We start from the raw sequence: 25,209 nt of genomic DNA, 5'->3' as shown, positions 1-25,209 counted from the left end.
CCGAATGGATTCTTCAAGAGTGTGAGCTACTTTATGGAGCTCTCTGTGGAATCTGTCGATGTAAGATTTGAGGGATTCATCCCTCTCTTGCCTTATGTTGCTGAGGTAGCTCAAAGGCATTGAGAACTTCCTGTTCGCTTGGAAGTGTCTCAAGAATGTCGAGCTCATCTGATTCCACGAGCTGGTTGATCCCATCGGGAGCGACCTGAACCATCGCTTGGCATGAGATGTAAGAGTTACTGCCAAGCATTGGTATTTTGCCAAGTCAGAAACTTGGTGAAGTTCCATCAGGTCGTTGAATTCGTACAAATGATCCTACGGATCAGAATTTCCATCGAACGCCCGCATATTGGGCATTCTGAATCTAGATGGGAGAGGGGCGGCTAACACAGCCGGAGAGAAGGGAGATGCCTTTGCGACCTGCCCTCGCTCATTTTGCTGAGCCTTTAGTTGATCTAGAGCTCGTTGTAGCTCCTCAATCTAAGGCAGCGGAGCCTTCTGAGGATTGCTTTCCCCCATGCGGGTTTGACCTTCACGATTGCGGTTGAGGAAAGTACGAAGGTCGGATTCTTTCTCACCTCGGCTGGCAGTTTCGACCGCTCTTGACACACGCTAGTTAGAGTTGTGCGATGGCAATGAATGGTCTGGGGAACCTTCCTGACCTCCGCGGTGGTGCGAACCGACCCGCGGACTGTAGGAACTTCCTGCACGACGACTATCGGGGTCGTCATTTTGACGATAGTGGGAATCTCCCCGCTTTGCACTTTTGTGGGAGTGCTTGCGCGACATGGCACGGGACAGCTCAGGCCTCAACATATCACCGAGTCTTTGTGCCACGGGTTTTCTACCCGGGATATAATCGATGTTCGCTGGTCCCTCGGAGCCTCTAGGCCGGCTGTTCGCCACCTGTTTTCCCTTCCTTTGACACGCTGCAATGCACGCGGTATGGTCTATCGCCCTTTTCCGCGCTTTCATGCCACCAGCAGGCGTTTTTTACGATGGCACCGCCTCATTTGATTCGGGTAGTGCAACCCGATCCAAGCGGTCCAATCTTTAGTTGACCGTTTGGAGAATATTGTTGAACCTCTCCAGGTAGCTTATGACGGCTGGATCAAGCCGTGAACTTGAAGGAATATCTCCCACGAGATTTTGCGAAACTTCCTAAGTGCCCTCTTGCACCTGGGGGATTTCTTCTTTATCATGATTGGTTCGCTCAGGTTCGAATCTGCAAGCCATTTGTTGTTGGACCTATTAGTTAGAGATTCTCCTGATGAAGGACGAATACTAAATCAGGCCCTCCTTCTAGCGCCAAACTGTTGATGCGCGATTTTGACACCAACTAAACACACATGGAAAATGTTGAGCTAACTCAGAAGACACACGTGTACAGGGGTATTGAACTGAATTGAAGAGAAAGAACAATGTTTAAAGTGGTTCGGATGCTTAAGTAAGCGAATCCTACGTCCACTGGTATCGTATTAATATATTTGAGATTAGATCGCATTCAGCGAGCTGACTTACAAGAGGTTACAAGAGAGAGAGAGAGAGAAAGAGAGAGAGTATAAATGTTATTCTAGAGAGAAATTAGCTAATCCCACAAACGAGAGACGATCTCTTTATTTATAGTAGGATGAATTGAGGTAATAATTACTAAATCAGGGAGTAGGTCAGATTGCCGTGCAAATCTTTCCTTGCGTCTCGTTGCTCACTTGCTCGAGTGATTTACTCGACTCTTGCAGGGATTGGACATGTGGATCTTCTTCAGCCTTTCACCAGCCTGATGCACACCCACTGCACTAGCAGGAACATGTCACTTACGTCAGCGTGCGACATGACTGCGTCTGAATGGCTGTAGGACTTACCTAAGCTTTGACCGCTTATACTGAGAGGGCTCTGCGTCAGCCCTACTTTTCTAGGCATAACAAAAACTGATGTATAAAAGCAATTGAATCAAATCAATTCATACCGAGAGTTGTGTATATAACATTATTCAAATGGATGACATGTCAATCTTGAAACAATGTCAATAATTATCTCTTATGGCAAAACCATCAAGTAGGACCATCATTAACTATGCCATTTAAGCATATTCTCAAAATACATATAAATACTCGTTGTGTCATCTGTCTACGGATCGTGAATTTGGTTTTACAATAATTCAACCACTATTAACGGTTAAGTATACTATTACTTTGAAGAGTCAGTGGTCCCCTAATTTTTCAAATTGGAAATATTCAACTAATTTTCTAGGTGTGTTTGTTTCTTTATTTTGGGTAGGATTTTTGAAATCCTACCCAAGATATATATTTTTTCCTTATTATGAAAATCAAATTCTATTCTATTTAACTATTTATAAACCCCTTAAGTTTGTTAATTTAACTAAACACCCCCAACAAAAAAAATTAAAAATTGACAAAAACACCCTCACCCACCCACATTTGCCAGATTCCAGCCACCACTGCCAAAAGATGGCCAGAATCTGGCATAACGGTGCACTACCGGTTAGATCTGGCCGATAGTGCGCCAATCTAGCATTTTTTTACTAGATCCACGGACATGAAAAGGCCAGATCTTTGGCCATAGCTGGTTGTCGACGACGGCCATATCTTTGGCGTTGTTGACGACCAAATGTGCCCAGATCTGGCCGTCAAAGGTCAGACTTGGCGTAGATCGACCAGCCAGATCCAGCTAGTCGTGCGCCATTACAGCGACTTCCGGCCACAGTGATGACCGACTACTAGCATTTAATGTGTGGGTGGGGGTGTTTTTGTTAATTTTTAAATCCTACCTCGTAATAACCACCCAACTCATTTTTTTCAAAAATCCGACCCAAAATAATAAAACAAACACACCTAGATACCCTGTCTATGATAGAAAATTTTCTTATTATATCTTCTCAGGAGGTAGTTTCCAATTTAGCCTATTACGAATAACCAACCAACACTCCAAGAAAACGTTTCTAAGTTACAGTAAGGCCTTGCTAGTAGTCAACTGTGTATGATATTTCATAGATACTGCAAGTGTAACGAAATAAATTATGTAGACATCAAAAGGCCACATAAACAACTATAATTGTTCAAAGAAAAATTTCCCCTGATTTAAGTGAACAATTAAGGAATTTTATTTAAAAAGAGTTTTTAAGCCAACATCAATGAAAATCTGCTAAACTCAAAAAACTAACGAAATCCATTAGCTACAGGGGTCTGGAGTGTCATTTTGAACAAGTGTTTGATTGATAGGTACATGAATTAGGGAAGTGAGCTGCCATGTTAAGCATATGAGAGGTTAGTCTTAGCTTGCTACAACATTTAGGTTATCTTTCGTAGGTGATTTATAATTTATAAATGAAATACAAAGAATATTACCTTTGGTAGAGGATCAGGTGACAACTCAGTCTGGTGATAAAGAGCAATGTTTCAGAAATTCCTCCATTCTGTTTGGCCTATCGACCACAACTGCTTAAAAGGACCTCTGCCAACCAAATCATGAATCCATTTTGCCATTCCATGTTGTGTGAGATGCTAAACCAAGTCCAGATGAATTCAAGGTGGGGAATGAGGAATCTCTGCAATCACAATATGACTAGCGTGTCATAGAGCTCATCCAACTGCTCCATATTCTACAGTTTTTTGTCTCCTGCAGCCTCCAAGGAAACTACGCCATACAAGGGCATTTGGTGGGAAAGGCATTGTAGCTATTATTTTCTCAGCTTCCTTCAGATGTCCATCTTTGGCCAGTAAGTCCACCAAACAATGATAATGATCCATTTCTGGTTCAACCCCATAAGTACTTTTCATTCGGCCAAACAACTCCATCCCTTCTGTCACTAAGCCACCATGTCTGCAAGCCGTAAGCACTGCAAGGACAGCAACCCTATCAGGCTTAAACCCCAAAATTTCCATCTCTCTAAACTTTTCTAATGCCTGATAAGCAAAACCATTGAGTCCAAGAGCTGAAATTAGAGTGGTCCATGTGATTATGTTTCTATCTGTCATCATTTTAAATATTTCTATTGAACTTCCTATGCTCCCACATTTTCCATACATGTCTATTAACACATTGAACAAAAATGTGTCACAACGATTTATGTCAGCCTTTATGATGAGAGCATGAAGCGAACAGCCCAAAGTAAGGTTGCATAGTTTGGTGCATGCACTCAAGAGGCTAACAAATGTACAATTGTCTGGATGGATATCAGCCAGTTGCATGTATTTAAAAAGTTCAAAAACTTCTGTATAATAACCATTGTGAGCACAAGCTGCAATAGCAGTGTTCCAAGATACTATGTCCGGTTCTTCAAGCAGAGAAAGCAACTTTAGTGCTTCATGATACTGACCCAACCTGTTATAAATTCCAGCAATGATGTTAGAGGGGACAACAGCAATTGGTGAGTTGGAAATTGTGGCAAAAGCTATGGCATCTGATATAAGACCATTTTTGGCATATGAACTCATAAGGGAGCTCAATACATATTCATTGCTCTGGTATCCCATTCTTATAATCAAACAATGAAGCTGAGAAAGCTCAAAGGTAAATGATGATTTAAGAACATGAGAAAATGTAAACTCATTCGGTTGGTAACCTAGTTGAAGCATGTCTATCAGTAAAAACATAGAAGTAGAAGAGTATTTATTTGCATAACCCAATATCAACGAATTCCAAGAAACCACATTCTTATCAGATATTTCATCAAACGACAGTTGAGCATCCTCCAAATTATCACATTTCGCATAGAAGTCAACTAATGCACTGCCCACAAAAGCATCACATTCTAAACCAGTTTTTATTATCTTAGCATGGATAGATTTTCCAGACACTGCGATCTGCAGAGCAGCAATAGAATTAATAACATATACAAATGTGGTACCATTTTGAAAATCTTGATCCGAAGACATCCTTAAGAAAAATTCCAATGCTTTTTCAGGTTTTCCGTTCTTTACCAATGCACCAATAATTGTATTCCAAGATACAACATCCCCAACATTCAGCTCGAACATTTTCTCCGCTGAGCTGACGTGCATACATTTCACATACATATTAATAACAGAATTCACAACCAAAACTTCATTATCAAACCCATTTTTAATCACTAAACCATGTATCTGTTCTCCTGATCCCAAATATTGTTCACAAATAAATCCTGATAAAACACCCACAAAAGAACCTTCAGACAAAGGAATCTTTTCCCTGACAAGATCACGAAAGAAAAATATACAATCTTCAACAAATCCATATCGCCCAAAAATAGATATTATCGAATTCCACGTCACTATGCTCTTCTTAGGCATATCCTCAAATGCACAAACCGCCTCATGCAAGCTCTCATGCCTTCCATATAAACCTAACAAAGCAGTCCCTACAAAAGCATCTGCTATAAACAACCCATTCTTCACAATCAGAGCGTGCAACTGAACTCCCTTGCAAAGGTCCAACAAATCACACGACAATAGCCCACCCAGCGTGAACTGGGTCGACCTACACCCACAATTTCTCATATCATAAAACAATCTCCAAGCTTCCCCGACATATCCACACCTACTGTAACTACTAATTATAGTATTAAACGACACTACGTTTCTCTCCGGCATCTTGTCGAACACCTTACGTGCTGATGATAGTTCACCGACTGATGCGTAGATAGAGATGACATTGTTGAAAAGGAAGGTAGTTTGGCTAGAGTTTGGACCCAAAGTGATGACAAGTGCATGAAGAGGTTTGGTGTTGCGAATGGAAGGAGTCTTTGAACAAGATTTTAGTAGTAGTAGTAGACGGTGATGGTGTTTCAAGAAATCTCCGTAAATGTTCATACTTCATAAAGCGCGGGAAAATTAGATATAAATCCCAGCTAATTATAGAGGCTGATGGGTGAGGCTTGAAAAGTGGTCTTTGTTGAGGATGTCCAACCGTTTTGTAAGTAAACCTTTTTCACTTAGGCCTTGGGCCTTGGCGCCATTCAGTTGACTATAGAGATATTATGACCTCTCAGTGGCTGACATATCGTGACCCTAGTTAGTAAATACGGGTACAGCAAAAAAATAGTATAGAAATTTTACGGGTATAATACGACAAATGGTAAAAAATACGTTTATAAAAATTTGGCTATAAAATTCGGATACGAAAAAAATACGGTACGGGTATATACGGGTTTAATACAGTGCATTGTCAATAATACGTTTTGAAAAATACGGCAATATCAATCTTAGTTTTAACACTTTTATAGACTACCTAGTTAAAATCAACATAACATTTCAAATGCAAATCAACATTTCAAGGGTATTACATAAAAGAACCAGAAATACAAGATACTAAACAGAACATTTTCATCACCATTCAAGCCCAGAGGCACTCTTTTTTCTTTCTGTTTAGCTGGAGATTTCAATAGACTTGACCTCAGGTTTCTTCTCTTCCTATTTCGGCACAGTCATAGTAAGCACACCATTCTCCATGCTAGCCTTGATCTGATCCATCTTAGCATTCTCCGGCAACCTGAACCTCCTCGTAAACTTCCCACTGCTCCTCTCAATGCGGTGCCACTTATCATTCTTCTCCTCGTTCTCTTGGATCCTCTCTCCACTTATCTGAAGAACACTTCCGCCTTCAACCTCGACTTTCACTTCCTCCTTCTTTAGCCCTGGAAGATCAGCCCGGAAGATGTGAGCTTCTGGGGTCTCCTTCCAGTCAATTCTGGTGTTGGCAATGGCTGAGGTGTCGCATGCAGATGAGGGTGCATTAGCAACCGTGGTGGTGAGTGGGAAGCCTTCAAAAGGATCCCAAATGTCAAGAGAGAAAGGGTCGAACACGTTGCTCCTGCGGCCACCGAAAAGACTTAGAGCCATTGTGTAATTTCTAAGTTTTTCGTTTGTGTATTATAAATTCTTGCTTGATTGATGAAACTGATTGTACTAAGTACGACTATATATAGCAAGCAAAAGAGGAGTCTGGTACATTCACGGCTTTCTTAGGAAATCTTTATCTAAACAGAGAAACGGAGAGAGTTCTGTAAGCTTCTACAGTTTTCTTTTTTCGTGTCTCTGCAACACGCCAACATCGAAACACTAGTGCCATCACTCATCTTCTCGAGTCGATTGCTTAAAGCTGAAAACGTGAAGATTTGAGGAAGAAAAGCTGAAGAAGAACTGAAGTAAGGAAGAACCGAAGAAGAACTGAAGACCGAGATTTGCTTTAATTGTTAGTTAAAAACCCACTAAACGACGTCGTTTTGGGGGTGACCTTTTTTTTTTTCAATAATTCGCGAATTATACGGGAGGGCTTAAAATACACGTATAATTCGGCGGAATTTGCAAAATTCGTATACGTGCGTTTTATACGCGAATTATATGGCTGTCCGTATAATACGCGTTTTTACTAACTAGGATCGTGACATGAATTTCTTTTAGCAAAATAAATTGGTCTCGTTGACTTTTAATACTAATATATTCTGATCTCATTTGCATTAACTTTTGGATGTCATTGCATTATAATTTTCTATATTAATATTTCTTGAGTTGATAACAAACTTGTACAAAAAAAGTGAACATGAGGACTATATACCACTTGTAAAGTTATAGAACTTTGACTTAATTATGTACATACTGTTATACGGGATATCGTTTAGGACCACTGCCGAGGTTTCAGTTTGAATCACTAAAAACCCACATGTGTCGAGTACAAAGATAATGTAAAATGCATTCAGCCATATGATAAAGATTTATATATGAGAATGATGATATGGATACTAAATTACTAATTGTTTAAACAATTTCTTCTGATTTTAACATATAATTAAAAGACTATGAAGGGGCTAAAACCAGAACCAGAAATACTTCTACTTGATGTACTTTTTCCTTCTATTGGGTTGAGCCACCGACGTAGAGTACTCAAATGATTTATTATGAGTTGGGCCAAGTGGCCAGAACTTAATCTGAAACTAAATAATATGTATTAAAATGCAAGTGCATTGCCTTTATAGGTCAACTAATATGAAATTGAGAAGTGGCGATCAGTACTTAATTTGATGACCTAATACAGTGGATGATTTCATGCACAGTAAATGAACAAACTCTTAACTGAAAAAGACCGCCTATGAACTTTTTTTTTTTTTTTTGCCCTTTTTTCACAAGTAGAAGTACCTTTTTGAACCAACAATATGATTTGAAATATCTAGGAATAGGTGACGTTACAGATTATTGCATTACTAGAGTTAGCTGGCGATTCAAAATCACAGATAAATTCTGAAAATGGTCATGTTCCACCTCCGTAGCTCATGCATCGATTGAATAGCGCGGCGCTCTGCTAGAAGTTCATTAAAGATAGATTCCTAGTGGTGTTTGGGGTCTGGTCCTCCAGGACTAATTCTCTTGGCGTCACTATAGCTAGGGGCAATGTCTTCATTCCTCATCTTTGCCTTGAGTTCATACGATTTTTCTAGCAGTTCTTGCAGAACTCGGGTTACGTCTTTCTTCTCTGGATGGAGCTGAAGATTTCTAGCTTCAAACCTTGAGAATGTAAACAAAAGCAAAGTGAAACATATGCAGAACTTCAGGCTAGCCATATTCCTCCTGAGGCTCTATAAGCTGTAGCTATATTGTAGATTAGTAATTCAAACTTGGAGAGCTAGCTCCTTATATAGCTATTGATCTTCTTATCTTTTGGATTTATATTCAAACAAAGTGGGAGTCAAATGGTGTATTTAGTTTGTCTTGTTTTGTAGTGCTGCCCATGTCGAGTTCATATCAAGAGAACAATTTTTTGATGGCAGTAGCCAATGTCTAATCACATATGAGCTGTCCAGTTCATTAAATTCTCCAAGGATGAAAATATATATTCCTAGGACTTCAAATTTCAGAAGCACTTTAGTTCAACCCGCATTGTCGTCAGCATTAAGTGTGGGTCTAGTCAGTTGCTAACTTTTGGTTTCGGTGACACTTCTGATGTTTTAAGGGTTGCCCTTCAATGCAACTTTCTCCGCAAATGTTTCCCCTGAGATTCCGAAGGGACAAACACGATTAATTTGGATTCCATAAAGCAAATGCACATTGCCCCCACTCAATAATTTTGCATTATGTCAAATACTTTAGGCTTTTACTGCTGCCAAACAACCGCTGGCTAAGTTAAGTTTTGTTTTCTTGTGTATGGTGCAATGCACTAAACACACAACACAGAGAGATTAGCTAGAAAAAGTTGGATGGATCGGTTTTCCTATATTTCATGCCATGAACAATCACGTTTATTCATTATTGTATAACAGTACAAGAACCGAAAAAAACTGTAAAGCTATGCCTATAGCACACAGTTCACTGTTCAGTACACACTTTTTTTGCTCTCTCTGCACATACAGTTACACAAATAGACACACTCAAAAACTACAACTAAAAGGTGTCTTTTTTTTTTTTTCACAACTACTAGTAGAAATAAATATACCGATTCCAACAGTAATGATGATCTTTATATTTCCGGTATTCTTCTATATATATGTAGCCGCCTGCGGTTTTGCGGAGGCCTCTTGTCTTGTTTATACACATTAGCTACTTATTTACCTGCATATATCCCAGTTGCCAAATAATTCTCTTGTCCTTTTTCATAAATAAAGTCCTTTTCTTTGAATGAGGTCTCCTGTCTGCGTAATCTCTGATGGCCAGCCCGCAGCTTAAATATTTTAAGTAATTTGGTTTATCCAAACCAGTTTGGTATCTCCTCAACTTATTGCCACAGGGCCATTATCATCATGTTGATAAAGGATTCAGATGATTATACAATAACGTCTATCTATAATATTCAGTAACAATATTAATTGATATTGTAAGAGCTAAATATTCAAATATTGTTCAACATTAACTTGACTGAAAACACACGATAGATGTATTACATTTAAAGATGACTTCAAAAATGGATAAGATCATATAAGAAGCCTCACTGTGTTGATCATAAACAGCTGGGAAATACTTAATGTAAAGTGAGATCAATAGTGGATAATGTACAAATGCATGAACATGATGATCCAATCAAGTTGACAAATAAACAGAGTATACGATTAGTGATATATAGCCTTCGGCCCTTGCCTTAATTTATATATTATATGATGCTGATGACATCTGCGAGTGCTAGTTACTGGATAATGAAGTCACTGCAAGAGATAGAGACCGCCATGATCGATGTGTCTGTCATTTTAATTTTTTAATCTCAGGAGCAGCAATTTATCTGAAATTTTAGAGGCTTTAATAAGCCTCTTACTTCCTACTAAGTAGTGCATTATATATTAGAATCCCACTACAACAATTATTCATTATTCTATGCAACTTGTTTTCCAAAGCATCCAAGTCTTCCACTATAAAGTGGTTAACTTTCTTTTTAATGTTTAATCATTCTTTCTGAAATTCTCCATATAACGTCCCTAACACCTCATTCTTCTTCGTGCTCTCCAACACCAGCAGAATCTGAAGATAAAGCCTTCTTTATTGAACTACAAGATATAAATAACATAAACTTAATTATATTCAAACATAATTTGAAATGGTACCACCCTTTGGTTGTCTAGTAGTTGAATAAGGATTCTTTGTGTATTATCTAAAAATTCTTGATTTTGATTCATCTCTTTTGTTAATAAGGTTGATCATTAAATATTTATTCATCCGTTAACTTCATAGCCTTATGTATTAATTGAGGAAAATAAAATTGAAATTGTAATTAAAATCCAATTACCTTAAACTCAATATTTTGAATTACATCAATAATCAATTGATACGTTCATCCGTTCTGAATATAATATTATTTATGATTAATTTTGGTATCAGCAATATTCTTTCAGTCTAAGAATATCTAAGAATCTATAAAGCAAAATATTAAATTATAATCTTATTAAGTGGTGGGCTCGGCTTCCGCTTACGTATTCAATATTTTTACAATTTGGCGACACTCAAAACTAATTGATTACATGAAAGTAGAAGTGGGCTGGAGAAGTCAAACCCTTATTAAATTAAAATATGAAATTGCTTATGATTTTCATCCGTCTGGCTCGCGACTATGAATTTTTAATAAGGTTAATGGCATGGGCGGAACATAACGAAGACTAGGCCGGTTGCTTAAATAAAATCGAATAGATAAACCTCTAATTATTAATTAATTTATTAAATACTTTATTAACTAATCTTGTTACCCAACTTATATTCTTCTAATTACCTATTAAAACTTCTAGAATATGAGTATTTCATCAAGATTCTAATTCTCATCTCTCTTTACACCTCGATAGATACTCTGTTAGCATGCCTTAGAGTTTGAAATTAAGTAATTAATTTAGCATATGACATATTTTCTGGAATTAAATTAATAAATATGGAGTTAATTTACCAACTATTATCAGCATATGAGATTGGAAATTAAGGATAAAAAAGTTAAATACATCTAACTGATTACATGGATTGGGATTTTATTTAAATAAATCAGATAAAATTTTGCATCGATTATAGCATATCAAGAACAACATATGAGAAGAAAATTTTCTCATCCATATAAAAAACTGTAATACCAGAAAGAATCTAAAACTAAAATCAGTAATTATATGAATTATCTGAACCCCATCCTCAATGACTTGGCGCTATTCATCTCTTCTCTTAAATCAGGATCCTCAGTAGCTCTTCTCTTCCGAGGATTTGAAGTAATACAGACAGAAACAGACGATAAAGGGGATAATGTGAAATCACTTTCTTGTGCTGAAATGTCGAAGAGATTGGAGATGTCAGCGAGAGGCCTTCTTAACCTTCGCTTAAAGGTTTTCTTGAAAGATGGGGCAGGAGGGTTAGTTTTGTTTGCAGGGAAAGGAGGGATATTTTCTTTGTTGTTGGCCATATTAGAGAAGGTTGATAGAAGAGAATGAAGATGGAGGAGGTATTTGTAGTGATGGGTAATTGGTTCATTTTGGAGGGATGATAAAAATTTGGCAGAAGGTTTTTTAATGTTTCTACAAATCTGAAAATTTGGATTTAAGAATTTTGAGTTTCAAGGAGGGAGTTAAATTTTATGTTTTTGAGTTGTGTCTGAATTGTTATTAGTCAAAGGAGGGAGTTTTTCGTTTTTGGAATTTCAGAATACTAGAGGAATCTGACAAAATTTGGGCGCCTAGAATGGGGAGCCAAAACAGATGAAAGCCAAACCTGGGTCTGAGTTGGGTTGGGATCGGGTTTGCCTCCATTTTCTGAGGCCTATAACAAAAGGTTTATTTCGTTTTGAGTCTGGGCCGCCAACTAAGCATTAAATTTGTGAATAAGAAATTAAATACTTGCCCTAATAAGAGGGCTCGGTTGTCTAATTCTAATATACAACAAATTAGTATAATATGCATTTATAAAAAGGTAAAAAAATATTATAACAAAGTATCAAGTGTTAATAATGTAAAGTTTTGATCAAGCAACCATGGTTCACATACTGCACCTTAAGAATTTGATTTATAAGACATAAATTGTTAACAATTTATCTATCTTAGTTTAATAATTTCGAATATATAATTAATTAAATTTGAAAAATGGTTACCATAGACCCTCTTTAGATATACTCTAAATTAAAATAAATTAATATATTTATAATAATCAGGATATCTGATATTATATATATATATATATATATATATATAGAAAACGTTCTTTCTAAAATATTTCATACTTTTATTAATTCTTAGAGGGAATTTTAATAATTTTTTTACCAAAAAAGTTCCTATTTTTTAATCATTTGAGAAACATTGGCTACAAAAATATAAAATTTTATTTAGATCAATGTATAATATAACGTTTTTGGAATTAAAAATTTATTGATGCCTTAATATTAATAAATTGTACAAGAAGTGAAAACTTTTTATTTGATGTTAAAGTAAAGAGCAAATAAAGTTAAATGGCCACCTCCCTTACGTGGGCCTGATATTAATTATAGATGTAACTTACAAGGAAGTTTAAGAATAGAGTGCGGCCTCTTTTCTTCTATAGCCCATAGGCTCAATGGGCCTGTAATAAATCCAATTAATAGATTGGTTGTACCAAACTGAAAATTTCTCCCTTACAATACTCTTTTCTTTTATAACTGTAAACCTATGTTTATTAAATATTTCTTTAATTTCTTCTTTCCTATAAACACTTTTGACACTATACATGTATATACATAAATCTTGATTTATTTATTTACACAGTTTAAATGTTTTGGACAAACAAATAAAAAGTGATTTTCGTTTGGATATCGCATGAGTTTATTTGTCTTTCACCATTATACTTATTTAGAGCAAGTAATTTTCAAGACACAATACTTTGATTCAGGTTATTATTCATGTTGATACAAGGTTTGCACCAACTAGAGCAATCTAATTGATCTTGACAAAATCAGAACTGATGTGTGCGTGATTATAGGTAACTAGCAATGTTATGAATGAAAAACAGTAAAATAATGACACAAATAGTTTTTAAAGTGGTTCGACGAGTTAAACTCTTGAGCCTACGTCCACTGTTATTGTATTTGCTGTGAGAGCTTACAATAATATTCTTAGAACAATTTACTAACCTCTTTCTCATCGTTGGAGAGAGTTTATATACAGATTTTGTATAAAAGAAAGAGCGAAAATAAAAGGATTACAATTAATATTAAAATGCAACTTCTATATTCTCGCGATTGAGTATTAAGATTTAGCCAAGATTGCTATCAATTTGATCATTTTCGAGATATCCGGGATCTAAAGTTATCTGTGAACTGGTTGAGCAACTATAGGGATTAGTCGCGATTAGCTTGTGCTAGGTCAAGCTATAATTCGACGAGCTTATGCTGAGTCGGACAATCGAGTGAGTCTAACTGATTATGGATCAAGCTATAACCTCATAATTCTCTGAGCTTAATGGAAAAATCATACACAACAATTCATATTGTTGATTTTTATCTAAATAATGACCTAAAAGAATGCCGATTTCATAAAAGAGATGAAGGTCTATATTATTTGACCATTTTACACAGTGAAGAGATAGAAATGGAAATTCATGGAATGTGAGTGTTTAAAATTGAAATGTTCTTAGTGTTGCGTGTTGGCTTTTGATGCCAGCCCATATGTACTCATCTCATCATGTTTCAGTAAAATCAAAGTCATGCGCATTTTGAATAAAGTGTTACATTATAGATACATAAAAGCATCGACTATTCAATTCTCACGCCTTCTTTTAAACAACTTGACTTAATTAAAATAAATTGTCATAATCTTTTACATTTTTAATTTCAATTCAAAAACCTGATATATTATGCTTTTGAAAGAAAACCCATAATTGAAAATCATTTTAATTATAGAAAACAAATTGCATGAGTAAATGTTACGAAGTGTCTCTTTACAAAACCAATGCCAAGATTGAATTGAACTGTGATATTTCTTTGTTATAAAAGTCCCAGGTTTAATAAAATTTCAAATCAAATTGGTTTGACAATAGACAGACGGTGACAAATACGGCTAAGAAGATAAGAGAATAATATTACAAGCAAAGAAAGAGTGGACGACTTTCTGTAGGTTGCAGTTGCACTCTTGCTTCGTAAAACTTTCACCATCACAATTGGATTTGGGAAATCAGCTAAAGATGATTTGCTAAGCAGTGACCTCATCCTCACCGGATTTCATCTATACATTTACACTAAAAAAACAAAAAAAATGTTTTGCGTCTATGCAATATGCCCATTTTGCTCCATCCCATCCTCACCAAAATCAATTCGTTTGAGCAATTAGAAAAGATTTAATCTAATTTCCTTTCAAAATCTTGAAAATCATAAGTGCATGGTTACCATTTAATTAAATGGCTTTGGGTTTGGTAAAAGTTATAAGTTAAGGAGCATTGCATGATTCTTTTAGAGTCTTACCTTTGAAAAGAGGAAGGAATGTTGTAAAGCAAAATAAAGGAGAAAAAAAAACTCAAAGCAACTTCCATGGTTGATGACAGTACTGAATCATATTTGACAACTCTCTCTTCTCCACTTGCCTAGTCATTATCACCAGTAAAGATAGTACTGGACCTACCATTGGTATAATTATTGGAATCATCCATCCAAACTTTTTGCACCCATCTATATATGCTTATGTTATTCAACTCTCCAAATTGCGTTATGTTTATATATCGAATTCCATGCCCCGTCGTAACATGATAAATTAATACAAATTTTGATTTTATTTGAAAAGATTTATAAATCTTTATTTATGTGAAAATAATAGATTTATAACCACTCATCCTTTGTTGCTTCTAAAACTTATCCATTTAAGGTCGAATTCCCACTTTGAAAATTAATGCTTGATTTGTGTCGCCAGAATTTGATGTTCTGTTGAGTTAATTAACATTCTTATATTAAAAACTGTAAATCTTTCTCGAATTTTACAGTATATATATATATATATATATATTGGTATAATAAAAGTCGTTGTGAATGAATGATAGCAACAAGACTTGGGTGTAATGTGTAGAGAAAAGTGGTTAACTGATGATGAAGCTGTGTAGCCATGTCAATGAAATTAAAGAGATCTGATTAGATGTTCATTAAAAACCACAGCTTCGTTGTCCTCATCTCTGTCCCTCTTGAAGGTGGTTTGTGTATATGAGTAATATTACATTTACAAAGTCTCCATACAAAGATACATATACAAAGTGATGTGTCATACAATGATTAGACACTGAATTTGACTTTAGTTAAAAAGTTGATTTTATAAATTCACTCTCCCAGTATGACACATCATTTTGTATACACATTCTTGTATGAGGACTTTGTAAGTGTAGTATTATTCTTGTGTATATATACAGCACTGCATAGTGTATACAGTGAATGAGCTAGCTAGGTGCTGTCGTTTTTACAAGTGGGACGCCCGCCATTTGATTGGCTCTGCATGCATGCGCAATCAATTAATGTTAAATATACAAAAGACTACTCTTTTGTATATAATGTTGATTGTGACAGCAACTGCTTTCCCAATTAATATTATTAATTCTTGATAATTACTCATCTTTTGCTTATGCAACTTGGTTTTCACCAAGACCGTCAAGGAGAAAAACAAATTTTACCTTCTTGGATACAACTCCGCCGCTCTCTTTCAGGTACGACAGAAATCAGTATTAATTAATTTTGGAGAACTTTGTTGCATGGAATCTGCTGAATTTTTTTTTTTTTTTTTTTTTTAATTTTCTCATTACACTAGGGTTTACTCTGAAAGTTGTCGTTAAACTTTCAGATTTTCATGCTTTCCTTCATAACCTAGAACTAGAATATGATGTGATTATGTTGAAACTTTAGGTTGGTACCTTTGAGTAGAGAGAAAGAGATAGGTAGCAAGCACGGCTTTTGGTGTATGCATGACATGATGTGCTTGTGGTTGCCCTAAAGTTAATACTTTGCAATATATATATGTAACATGTGTAGGGTAGCTAGATGCATGCTTGAAGTAGAATGTGTGAGAGATTGAAAAATGTGAAAGCCACATGCCGTGATAAACAGGACGATCGTAAAAAAACAAACAACAAAATAACAACTTGGCAGTTTGCTCATGTCTCTCTCTCTCTCTCTCTCGCTTCATAAATTGCTGAAAACAATCTCTCTATCTTCTCTCATACTGCTACCTACTGTCTCTCCTTCGACCTCTTCTCGTTCTCACCTAAAAAACATACACAGAAAGAGAAATAATACAGAATAAGATCAGTGGGACATTAAAGTCATAATTCTTGGATCACGAGCTTGATTGGTGGTTTTCACGTTTTACACAGATTGAAAGAAGATCAGGGTCCCCCTGTCATTGTCCTTTTCTAGGACTGCAACAAATCTATACATGCTCCACCTCTCTTTTCCTTTCTATCGCATGCTTGGTTACCTTTCAATTTTCTGTCCATTAAAAAACCCAACCCAAAAACAGTGAAACATGTACACCACTTCCCTCAGTCACATAAATTATGCAACTTCATCATATACTTATTACCTGTTTGCCATTTTTTTGTGAAAGCAAAGAATAAGTTCATTTATTCGCCCAAAAAAGAGTATGTATCGATGATAAAAGTTATCAAAACTTCAAGACAGATGTTCTGTGTAACTCCAGTCTAGCTAGAGAATCTGATGCAATGATAATTAAATATTTGATAGATATCGACATTTACAGTTTTACATGAAATTCAAAGCTATCTCCATGATAAAGTTGTATGAATCTTAGAATGCTTTAAAGTTCAGCAGTCAAGGGTTATATATATAAGTTAGCCTCTTAAATCTTGAAGTCATATACCATCACTATCATGGCAAGGTTTGGAAATTGACTCTGTACTGTGCGCATGCTAGGTGTTGTGTTGTGTACGATCACATTCAAAAGCTGATGAAGAGAAGCCACCAAAAGTCCAAAATACAAGTTTTTATAAACAAATTAAATCTAATTTTAAGTTACCTTCTAGCTCAGACGTGTTCCTCTTTAGAATTTAATGTAGCTGAAAATATTAAATGTAATATCAGATCCTAATCTAATTTAGCTGTACCATGCTATGTGTTCAATATTAAATGGTCAATTAATATGTATATATATTGTCAAAATTAGATAACACGAAATTATTATCATCCTCATAATTGCCATGGAAATATATCTATAATTGAACCAGTCTTTAACTCCACCCTCTGATTGTAACAGCATGCATTAACAATTTATCAACTAAAGTTGTACACCATCGAAGAGCGATAATTCAAAACTCTAATTGCCTGTCTCTTTGCCTAAAGTAAAGGTTTATACCTAATTATATTATCTCTCTCTCTCTCTCTCTCTCTCAATATATATATATATGAAATGGGTGATATCCAAATAGACCGTTAATATATGTATAGCAATCTTTGGAAAGTTAAAAATGTGAAAGGTGTTTATATAATAATTTAGGTTTCATAATAGGGTACGTAGCCTTTATATTTTTTTATAGACTAACCATTTATGGGGTTTGCTAAGTCACAGGGGGCAGCATTGCCCAATTTTGGGTCACTATAATTAAATAATAAATAGTGGGAAAAGAGTGGAAAACCCTAAAATACTTTGCATAATGCATACCTTTAATGGAGACGAATAAAATATCCACGGAAAAGAAGAAGAAAAAAGGGCAGGTGATGTGACAAAATGAAATATGGTGGTAAATGCTTGAATGGAAAGTTTATGGTATCAAATCAAATCACTCTCAATTAGGTAGCAGTGAGTATCATACAATACAAGTGCCTCTATTTATGTAGTTAATTTTCTTCTGATGATTTATTTTGCCGCTGCACCGCCTTTTATTTATAAAAAATTAAATTAGAAAAATGGGATAACAATTTTACTAGAATGACCCGAGCTGTTAATTAAGTTTAGAGAAATAAAAAAAAACAGGTGTCGGAAGAGAATGAGATGGGCGGTTGATGATGATCCAAGCATTTAATAAAGGAAGTCGATGAAAACGACAGCAGCTAGGGCGCTAGGCCCTTTCTTTCTTGTAATGAGAGAGAAAAGAAAAGAGTCCTTGCAACGAGGAATCGTGGCCACTTTTAAATCTCACATTCCTCGAAACCCCCTCCTTTCCTTAATGTTCATATCCCTTAACTTGTTGTAACCAAAACATCAAGTCATCAACACCTGCTGCTGCTGCTGCTTCTGCTGCTGTTTTAGAGGCAAATTATCCCTTCAACCTAAGTCCTAACCCTGCCTCGCTCTAATACTAAATACTATTGCTTCACACACATATATCTTCCATTCAATTTTTATTACATAAACTAAACATGTGATAACAACTTTAAAATATGCTTGATTGATTTTATACATGACTTAACTTGAAACTAGTTGTTTATATTTAAGGTTTAGTTTAATGTTTAATTATAAGCATGATAATATAAACTTCTGACATGACTGGCCAAGTTATTGAGAGCACTCAACTTAAACAAATAATAAGAAAATGGGTTATTCACTTATAACTTGTGCTACTTATTATACCTAACATGAATCCAACTGCATGTATTCATCTCTGCATAGAATTCATATAAATGGGATTTTTTATCTCTCTCTAATGTAACTAAGTTCCTATCAGGATTAGGGATTGCATTAATTTTTTAAGTTTAAGCTTATTGTTTTTCCAAATTATGGTAAGAATGATTCTGAGACTGAGAGTACACTCAGACTCAGAGAATTGCATGCGCGGGAGGAAAAGGAAATTATATTTTGTCGTTTCTTTTTGATGAAACCATACATACATAACATAACATATATTAATATTGGATGTGGAACTAGAAGGAAAAAAAAAAAAAAAACAGTACAGAGAGGAAAGAAACCAGAAAAGCTGTTGGATATCATAATCAAAGCCTTCAAAGGAGTGGGTGAGAGAGTTGGCCATTTTGGTCATTTCCTTATCGACCATCCATCACTCCAATTATAACTCCATCACCAACGATCTTCATTAACAAGTCTTAAAATAAAGTCATAATAACCAAAGAGAGAGAGAGAGTACTAGATTCTAGATAGGGTTCGGTTAATTTGAGACTTCTTGTTAAATTCTTTACATATTTTTATGTTTTATGTTGTGGAGTTGAGACTTGAGAGTGGGATGTCAAAATATCTTTAATCTCTCCTGCCTGCCACCCTTTGCAGAAGCATCAACCAGTAGTACTTCTCATAAGGGTAATTTTTTTTTCCCTACTTACCTCTATGGCACCAATCCTTTTCCGTCACTTCTTCTCTTCGTCTTCTTAAATCATATTCAATCTCACTTCATATCAACGGCAAACTCCCCTACTTACTGATCCAGGGTCCCAAAATCCTATGGTTTTTGATTTTAATATAATTTTTGGTTTTCGTTTTTTAATTGGATATCACCCAAAAAGTTAGTGGTGTAATTCGTAGTTTTGTTTTTGCAGCCTACATAGAGAAACCCACCATCTTGCCTGCTTCATTTTGCTCTGCTAAAATAGAGATAGATGAGTTCGTTACAAACTTTGGGTTTATAAGAAACTGGATTTGATATCTGATATATTTTGTTTGTATTTTCATTCTGGGTTTTGGATTTAGTGGTAGTGTTGGGGTATGCAATCTGCAGAAATACAATGTCAGATTTTTTTTTTTTTTTTAGGATCAGCGGCCTTAAGAGAAGTATCAGCTTCAGGGTGGTAGCAGTTGCAGATGGATGAAGAGTAGCAAGCAAAAACAGCAGCTCGAGTGAAAGGCCAGGCAAAGATTTTGAGCTCTACAAGAAAACTGTAAAAAAAAAAAAAAAAAAAAAAAGTCTTTTTGAAGAGCAAAATCTGAACGTCTAGGAATCTGGATTTCCAGGGTAATCATCAGCCCCCTCAGAGGCCTGTCCACCAAATTAGACACCTAATACCACAAGAAACACAGCAACAAAATCCAGGCACGAGCACTCCCCATTTGCAACATCTTCAACCTCAAGAAAACCAACCACCATATGGGCAAGGGCAAGAAGTAGCAGCCAACAGACAGTCTTTGAAACAAACCAGTACTTCAAAATATAAAGAAAGAATGGGCATGAAGGGCACTGACGGAGAAATAGTTCAAGTCCAAGGAGGTCACATTGTTCGATCCACCGGGCGAAAGGACCGCCATAGCAAGGTCTATACCTCAAAAGGTCCCAGAGATCGGAGGGTCCGGTTATCAGCCCACACTGCCATTCAATTCTATGATGTTCAAGACCGGCTAGGCTATGACCGACCCAGCAAAGCTGTAGATTGGCTTATAAAGAAGGCAAAGTCTGCCATTGACAAGCTTGCTGAGCTACCGCCATGGCACCCAAATGTTAGTAATACTGCTGCCGATGCTATGGTAGCTGAGCCTAATCTAGGCTCAAGTGGTGAAATACCAATACAAGATCAATCAGAGTCACCTGGCTATAGCTTTCAGATCCATAGGCAATTGGGTGATAACACAAACAATGATTCATCTTTCATCGCGCAGCCTTTAGACACTGATTCTATAGCTGATACCATAAAATCTTTCTTCCCAACAAGCACTACAAACTCATCAATCAACTTTCAGAACTACCCAGCTGATATAATCTCAAGAACTACAAACCACACTGAAGATCTTGGCCTATCACTTCATTCCTTTCAAGACTCTGGTCTAATTCATGGTCAGTCAAGGGGAGATAGAAGTCACACACCTTCAACTGATCAAACCCTCTTCGCAGGCTCAGCTTCTGTGGGGTTCGACGCCAACTTTCATCGAATGGTAGCTTGGAACAATGACACAAGCTCAGAAAATAGAGGTGGTAGTTTTATGTTTAACTCACCGTCGTTGTCACAACAAGCAGCATTAGCATTTTCTCAGAGGGGACCCCTTCAGTCCAGTTTCACGCAATCAGTTCGGGCTTGGGATGATCTTCCTATTGGCTCCACAGACCACCAAAGAACACATGAAATTCACCAGTCTTCAATTTTTGGCAGTCGCTTTGTGTCTGATGGATTGCAAGGGTTTAGCATTCCTGCTAGAATTCATGGTGAAGAGGAGCACAGTGAAAGGCCAACCTCTTCTTCTCCCAATTCTCACCATTGAATCTGTCCCAAGGTAATTGTTTCATTTTCCAAAATTTATGCTTATCGTATGAATGAAAACTAGAGTCTTAATCTTAGAATAAGTGTCGTTATGAACAAATTAATTAAGTGATTATTTCACTCAAACCCTATAAGCAGATATTTTGTTGGCTTGAGCCTTATGAGTGATATATATCCATTATTAGCATTAATCAATTGCAAAGAAGAACTAGAATTTTAAAGTTTTCTGGGGAATTTCTTGGAAGAAAGAAAAGGGATATGTCTTGTTTCAATTATTCCAGCAGTAAGGATGTTCATGGGCAGCTTAATTATGGGGTCAAGAGCAGGAGTTGAAATTTATTATTTCCAGATGAAGTGTTAATTCTCTTCCTATATGTATAGTATACTGCCTGTCATTGTTATCACTGAATATGGAAGCAGAACATTTTTTGTTGATTTCAGAAAAATTAAGGGACAGAAATTGATGATTTCCATTTCATCCTATTAATTTATTAATGAATGAAGGTATTATAGCTTATATTTTCATCATTGAAACCAGAAAATATCACTTCTTTCTTATTATGGGGAACAAATAAATTTGCTTCGGTTCAATAATAATTATCAAAAATCATGATATATCTATATGAGTTTTGAGTTATAATTTGTATATATCGATTGTAAATCAAAGAGTCTATTTTTAACTGATTATGATGATAAAGTTTACACTCAACTAGTGCATTAAACTAACAGAAAATGGAGCCTAAAGAAAACTAGTAAACCTTCAACAAATGGACATCTTTATTTCTCATGTTAATCAAGTAGTGTGGATATCTTTCCTTCTGCAGTTGAAGAAAGTTATTCTACAAGTTATATTTTAAATATTTTTGTTGTGTTAGCTATGTTCCATGCATCTTTCACCAACAAATCTGAAGGTTACATTGATTATTCAGGGATGGAATTAATGGAAGCAATGCATAGCCCTGTTATCCCCATGTATGCAGAATAGTAAAAATAAGTTACTTGTCTGAAGTTTGTTTGAAAGTTTGGGGGATGAGGAGAGATAGAGAAGACAGTTAGCTAGTTCCCTCTGACAGAAGCAAAAGCAGCAACGATAGCATCAAGTACTAGCTAATTCCTGTTTGACTTTACCGTGCTACTTCATTAATGGCATTGCAATGTTCCCTCTTCACACACCACTATTATTGCTCTTGCAATAACTGTAGCTGTACTGTAATTTTCCAGACTCCACATGGCTTTGTTCAATTCGCAAACAAGAAGACGAAGATTGATAATGAATGATGTAACAAGTTCACTGTTGGGTCAGTCTGTTTTTCTTAAAAAAAAAAAAAAATTGATTTCCAAAGTTGATTGAGGCCTCCTCACATTCGAGGACTGGACTTGGTCCATGAGACTTGGATCCAAACAGAGGTCCATTTGTATTGAGGAATGAGGATGTATCCGAACAAAAGTAATATGGTTGACGAAATAATAGGTGCGGTTAGTAAAGAAGCAAAGCCAATTATAAAAGGAAAAGGTATAACCATATATATAAATAACAAATCCAAAATTAATAAAATTTAATTTTCAATACAATAAACCAAAACCTTTTTGTTTTGTGTTCGTTGGAGGTTGTTGTCCCTTTTAATACCCTAAACCCTAACAGTATTTTTCCTCGACTCCCTCTTCTGATATAACATTCAAAATGCTTTTACTTTTCTTCCAAAATCTGAAAAGTGCTTCAAAATGTATCCACGTTTAAAACATGCAACCGACATATGCTTAGGTTGTTATATGTCCTTATTCCTTGTTCTTGTTCTCTATTAACAGGATTAAATGTTGGTTCAGGAATACGAATATCCCATTATTAATTAATGTCGACATCCATGCGAAGACCTTACTATGCGTAGAGACAGATAAAAAAGAGGGTTATTGTTATGCCTAAAAAGTCAAGGCTGACGTGGACTCTCGTCAGTAAGAGCCAATCAGAATTCAGGGAGGCTTTCTATCGTCCAGACGTTGCCACATCGCGCAATGACAGAAGAGGTATGGTTTTTGTTAGTGCAGCAAGTGAATGTCAGGCTTGCGAGTGGCTAGAGATCGTCCACCTGCCCAAGCCCTACACAATTTGAAGATATTTCTCGTGCAGATAACTAATGAGATGCAAGGGAGGACTTGCACGACACCTATCCACTTGCAGACTTGTAATCATTACCTTGAATTCTTCCACTATAAATAGATGACTCTTCTCTTATCTACGGGATTGGCTTATCTTAGTCTGAAACAGCATACTCTCTCTCTCTCTCTCTCTCTCTCTCTCTCTGTGTATTCTCTCTAGATTGTAACTCAGCTCGCTACACGCGACCTGACTGTATTCATCTATTAATACAACAACAATGGACGTAGGATTCGCTTTTGAGCATCCGAGCTACTTTAAAAATCGTCTTTTGTTCACTCTCTTGCTACACATTTCCGTATCATGTGTAATTGCTAAGCCCGCTTAGCACTTTGCATGTGCGAGTCGTTGGTGTCAAAATCAAGCATCAACAGTTTGGCGCTAGAAGGAGAGATTGATTTAGTATCTGCTTTTCATCAGAAACCTTTGACTAATCGGTCCTACCCATCAGCAAATGGCTCCCGGTTTCGAAACTGAGTTAACCGACTTTAACAATGAGGAAATCCCCTAGGTATAGGATGACATTTCTCCCGAAGTGCCGCCAGTCCAATAGAGTATCATGGTGGATATTCCTTCAAGCTCACGGCTCAACCCAATCGTAATGAGTTACCTGGAGAGGTTCAATAATACTCTCCAAACGGTCAGCCAAAGGCTGGATTGTTTGGATTGGGTCGTGCCACCAGAATCCAATGAAGCGGTGCCATAGCCTAAAACGTCTACAGGTCGCGCGAAAGCGCGGAAAAGGGAAAAAGCCCATACCGCGCGCACTGCAGTACGCAAAAGTAGGGGAAAACAAGTGGCGAGCAGCGGACCGAAGGGCTCTGAGGGACCAGCGAACACCGGTCATGCAATGGGGAGAATACATGTCGCATTGCGACTCGACGACATGTCGCAGCCTGAGCCGTCCCACGCCACGTCGCATGGGCACTCCCACAAAAGTGCAAGGCAGATAGATTTCCAATATCGTCGAAATGACAACCTCGACCGTCGTCATGTGGGAAATCCCCATCATCCACGGGTTGGTTCGGACCACTACGGAGATTAGGAAAACTCTCCGAGTCATTCAATGCCTTCACACGGCTCCAGCCAGCGTGTGTCAAGGTTTGCCAGAGCTTCCGGTCGAGTTGAGGAAGAGCTTGATTTGCAGCTTTTGTTCAACCACAATCGTGAGGGTTGAACCCACGTTGTGGAAAGCGATCCCTAGGCAGCTTTGCTACCTCAGGTTGAGGAACTACAATGAGCTTTGGATAAGCTTAAGACTTAGCAGAATGAGCGTGGGAAGGTCATAGAGGCGTCTCCCTATTCTCCAACAGTTTTAGCTGCTACTCTCCCATTGAGATTCAGAATGCCCGACATGCGGGTATTCGATAGGAATTCAGATCCGCAGGATCACCTTTATGAGTTCAACGACCTCATGAAACTCCACAAAGTCTTCGACTTGGCCAAATGTCGTTACTTAGCAGTAACCCTAACTGCCTATGCCAAGCGCTAGTTCAGGTTGCTTCCCGCAAGATCAATCAGCTCATGGCATCAAATGA

General features: G+C 36.7%; 3 protein-coding genes across 4 annotated transcripts; 1 reads left to right on the top strand and 2 right to left on the bottom strand.

Moving 5' to 3' along the window:
• Nucleotides 1-3,599: 3,599 nt before the first annotated feature.
• On the bottom strand, nt 3,600-5,807 carry LOC116106134 (pentatricopeptide repeat-containing protein At3g58590-like). The gene has a single exon (XM_031392483.1). The coding sequence runs from the start codon at nt 5,805-5,807 to the stop codon at nt 3,600-3,602; it is 2,208 nt and encodes a 735-aa protein (XP_031248343.1).
• A 600-nt stretch (nt 5,808-6,407) lies between these two features.
• Nucleotides 6,408-6,836, bottom strand: LOC116106241 (17.6 kDa class I heat shock protein 3-like). The gene has a single exon (XM_031392589.1). It carries the CDS (start codon nt 6,834-6,836, stop codon nt 6,408-6,410), a length of 429 nt encoding a protein of 142 aa, XP_031248449.1.
• Nucleotides 6,837-19,544: 12,708 nt separating this feature from the next.
• On the top strand, nt 19,545-22,975 carry LOC116106198 (transcription factor TCP4-like). 2 transcript variants are annotated; one of them, XM_031392540.1, is made up of 3 exons: nt 19,545-19,636; nt 20,085-21,532; nt 22,449-22,975. In XM_031392540.1, the coding sequence occupies exon 2, from the start codon at nt 20,492-20,494 to the stop codon at nt 21,518-21,520; it is 1,029 nt and encodes a 342-aa protein (XP_031248400.1). In that variant the 5' UTR covers nt 19,545-19,636; nt 20,085-20,491; the 3' UTR covers nt 21,521-21,532; nt 22,449-22,975. The 2 variants fall into 2 exon arrangements, with proteins under 2 accessions (XP_031248400.1, XP_031248401.1); XM_031392541.1 differs by lacking the exon at nt 22,449-22,975 and having other exon boundaries at nt 20,085-21,954.
• The last annotated feature ends 2,234 nt before the right edge of the window (nt 22,976-25,209 follow it).

The sequence above is a fragment of the Pistacia vera genome, unplaced genomic scaffold (assembly GCF_008641045.1).
Source record: "Pistacia vera cultivar Batoury unplaced genomic scaffold, PisVer_v2 Contig51, whole genome shotgun sequence".
Lineage (NCBI taxonomy): Eukaryota > Viridiplantae > Streptophyta > Magnoliopsida > Sapindales > Anacardiaceae > Pistacia > Pistacia vera.
This window is presented reverse-complemented; position numbering and strand designations above follow the sequence as displayed.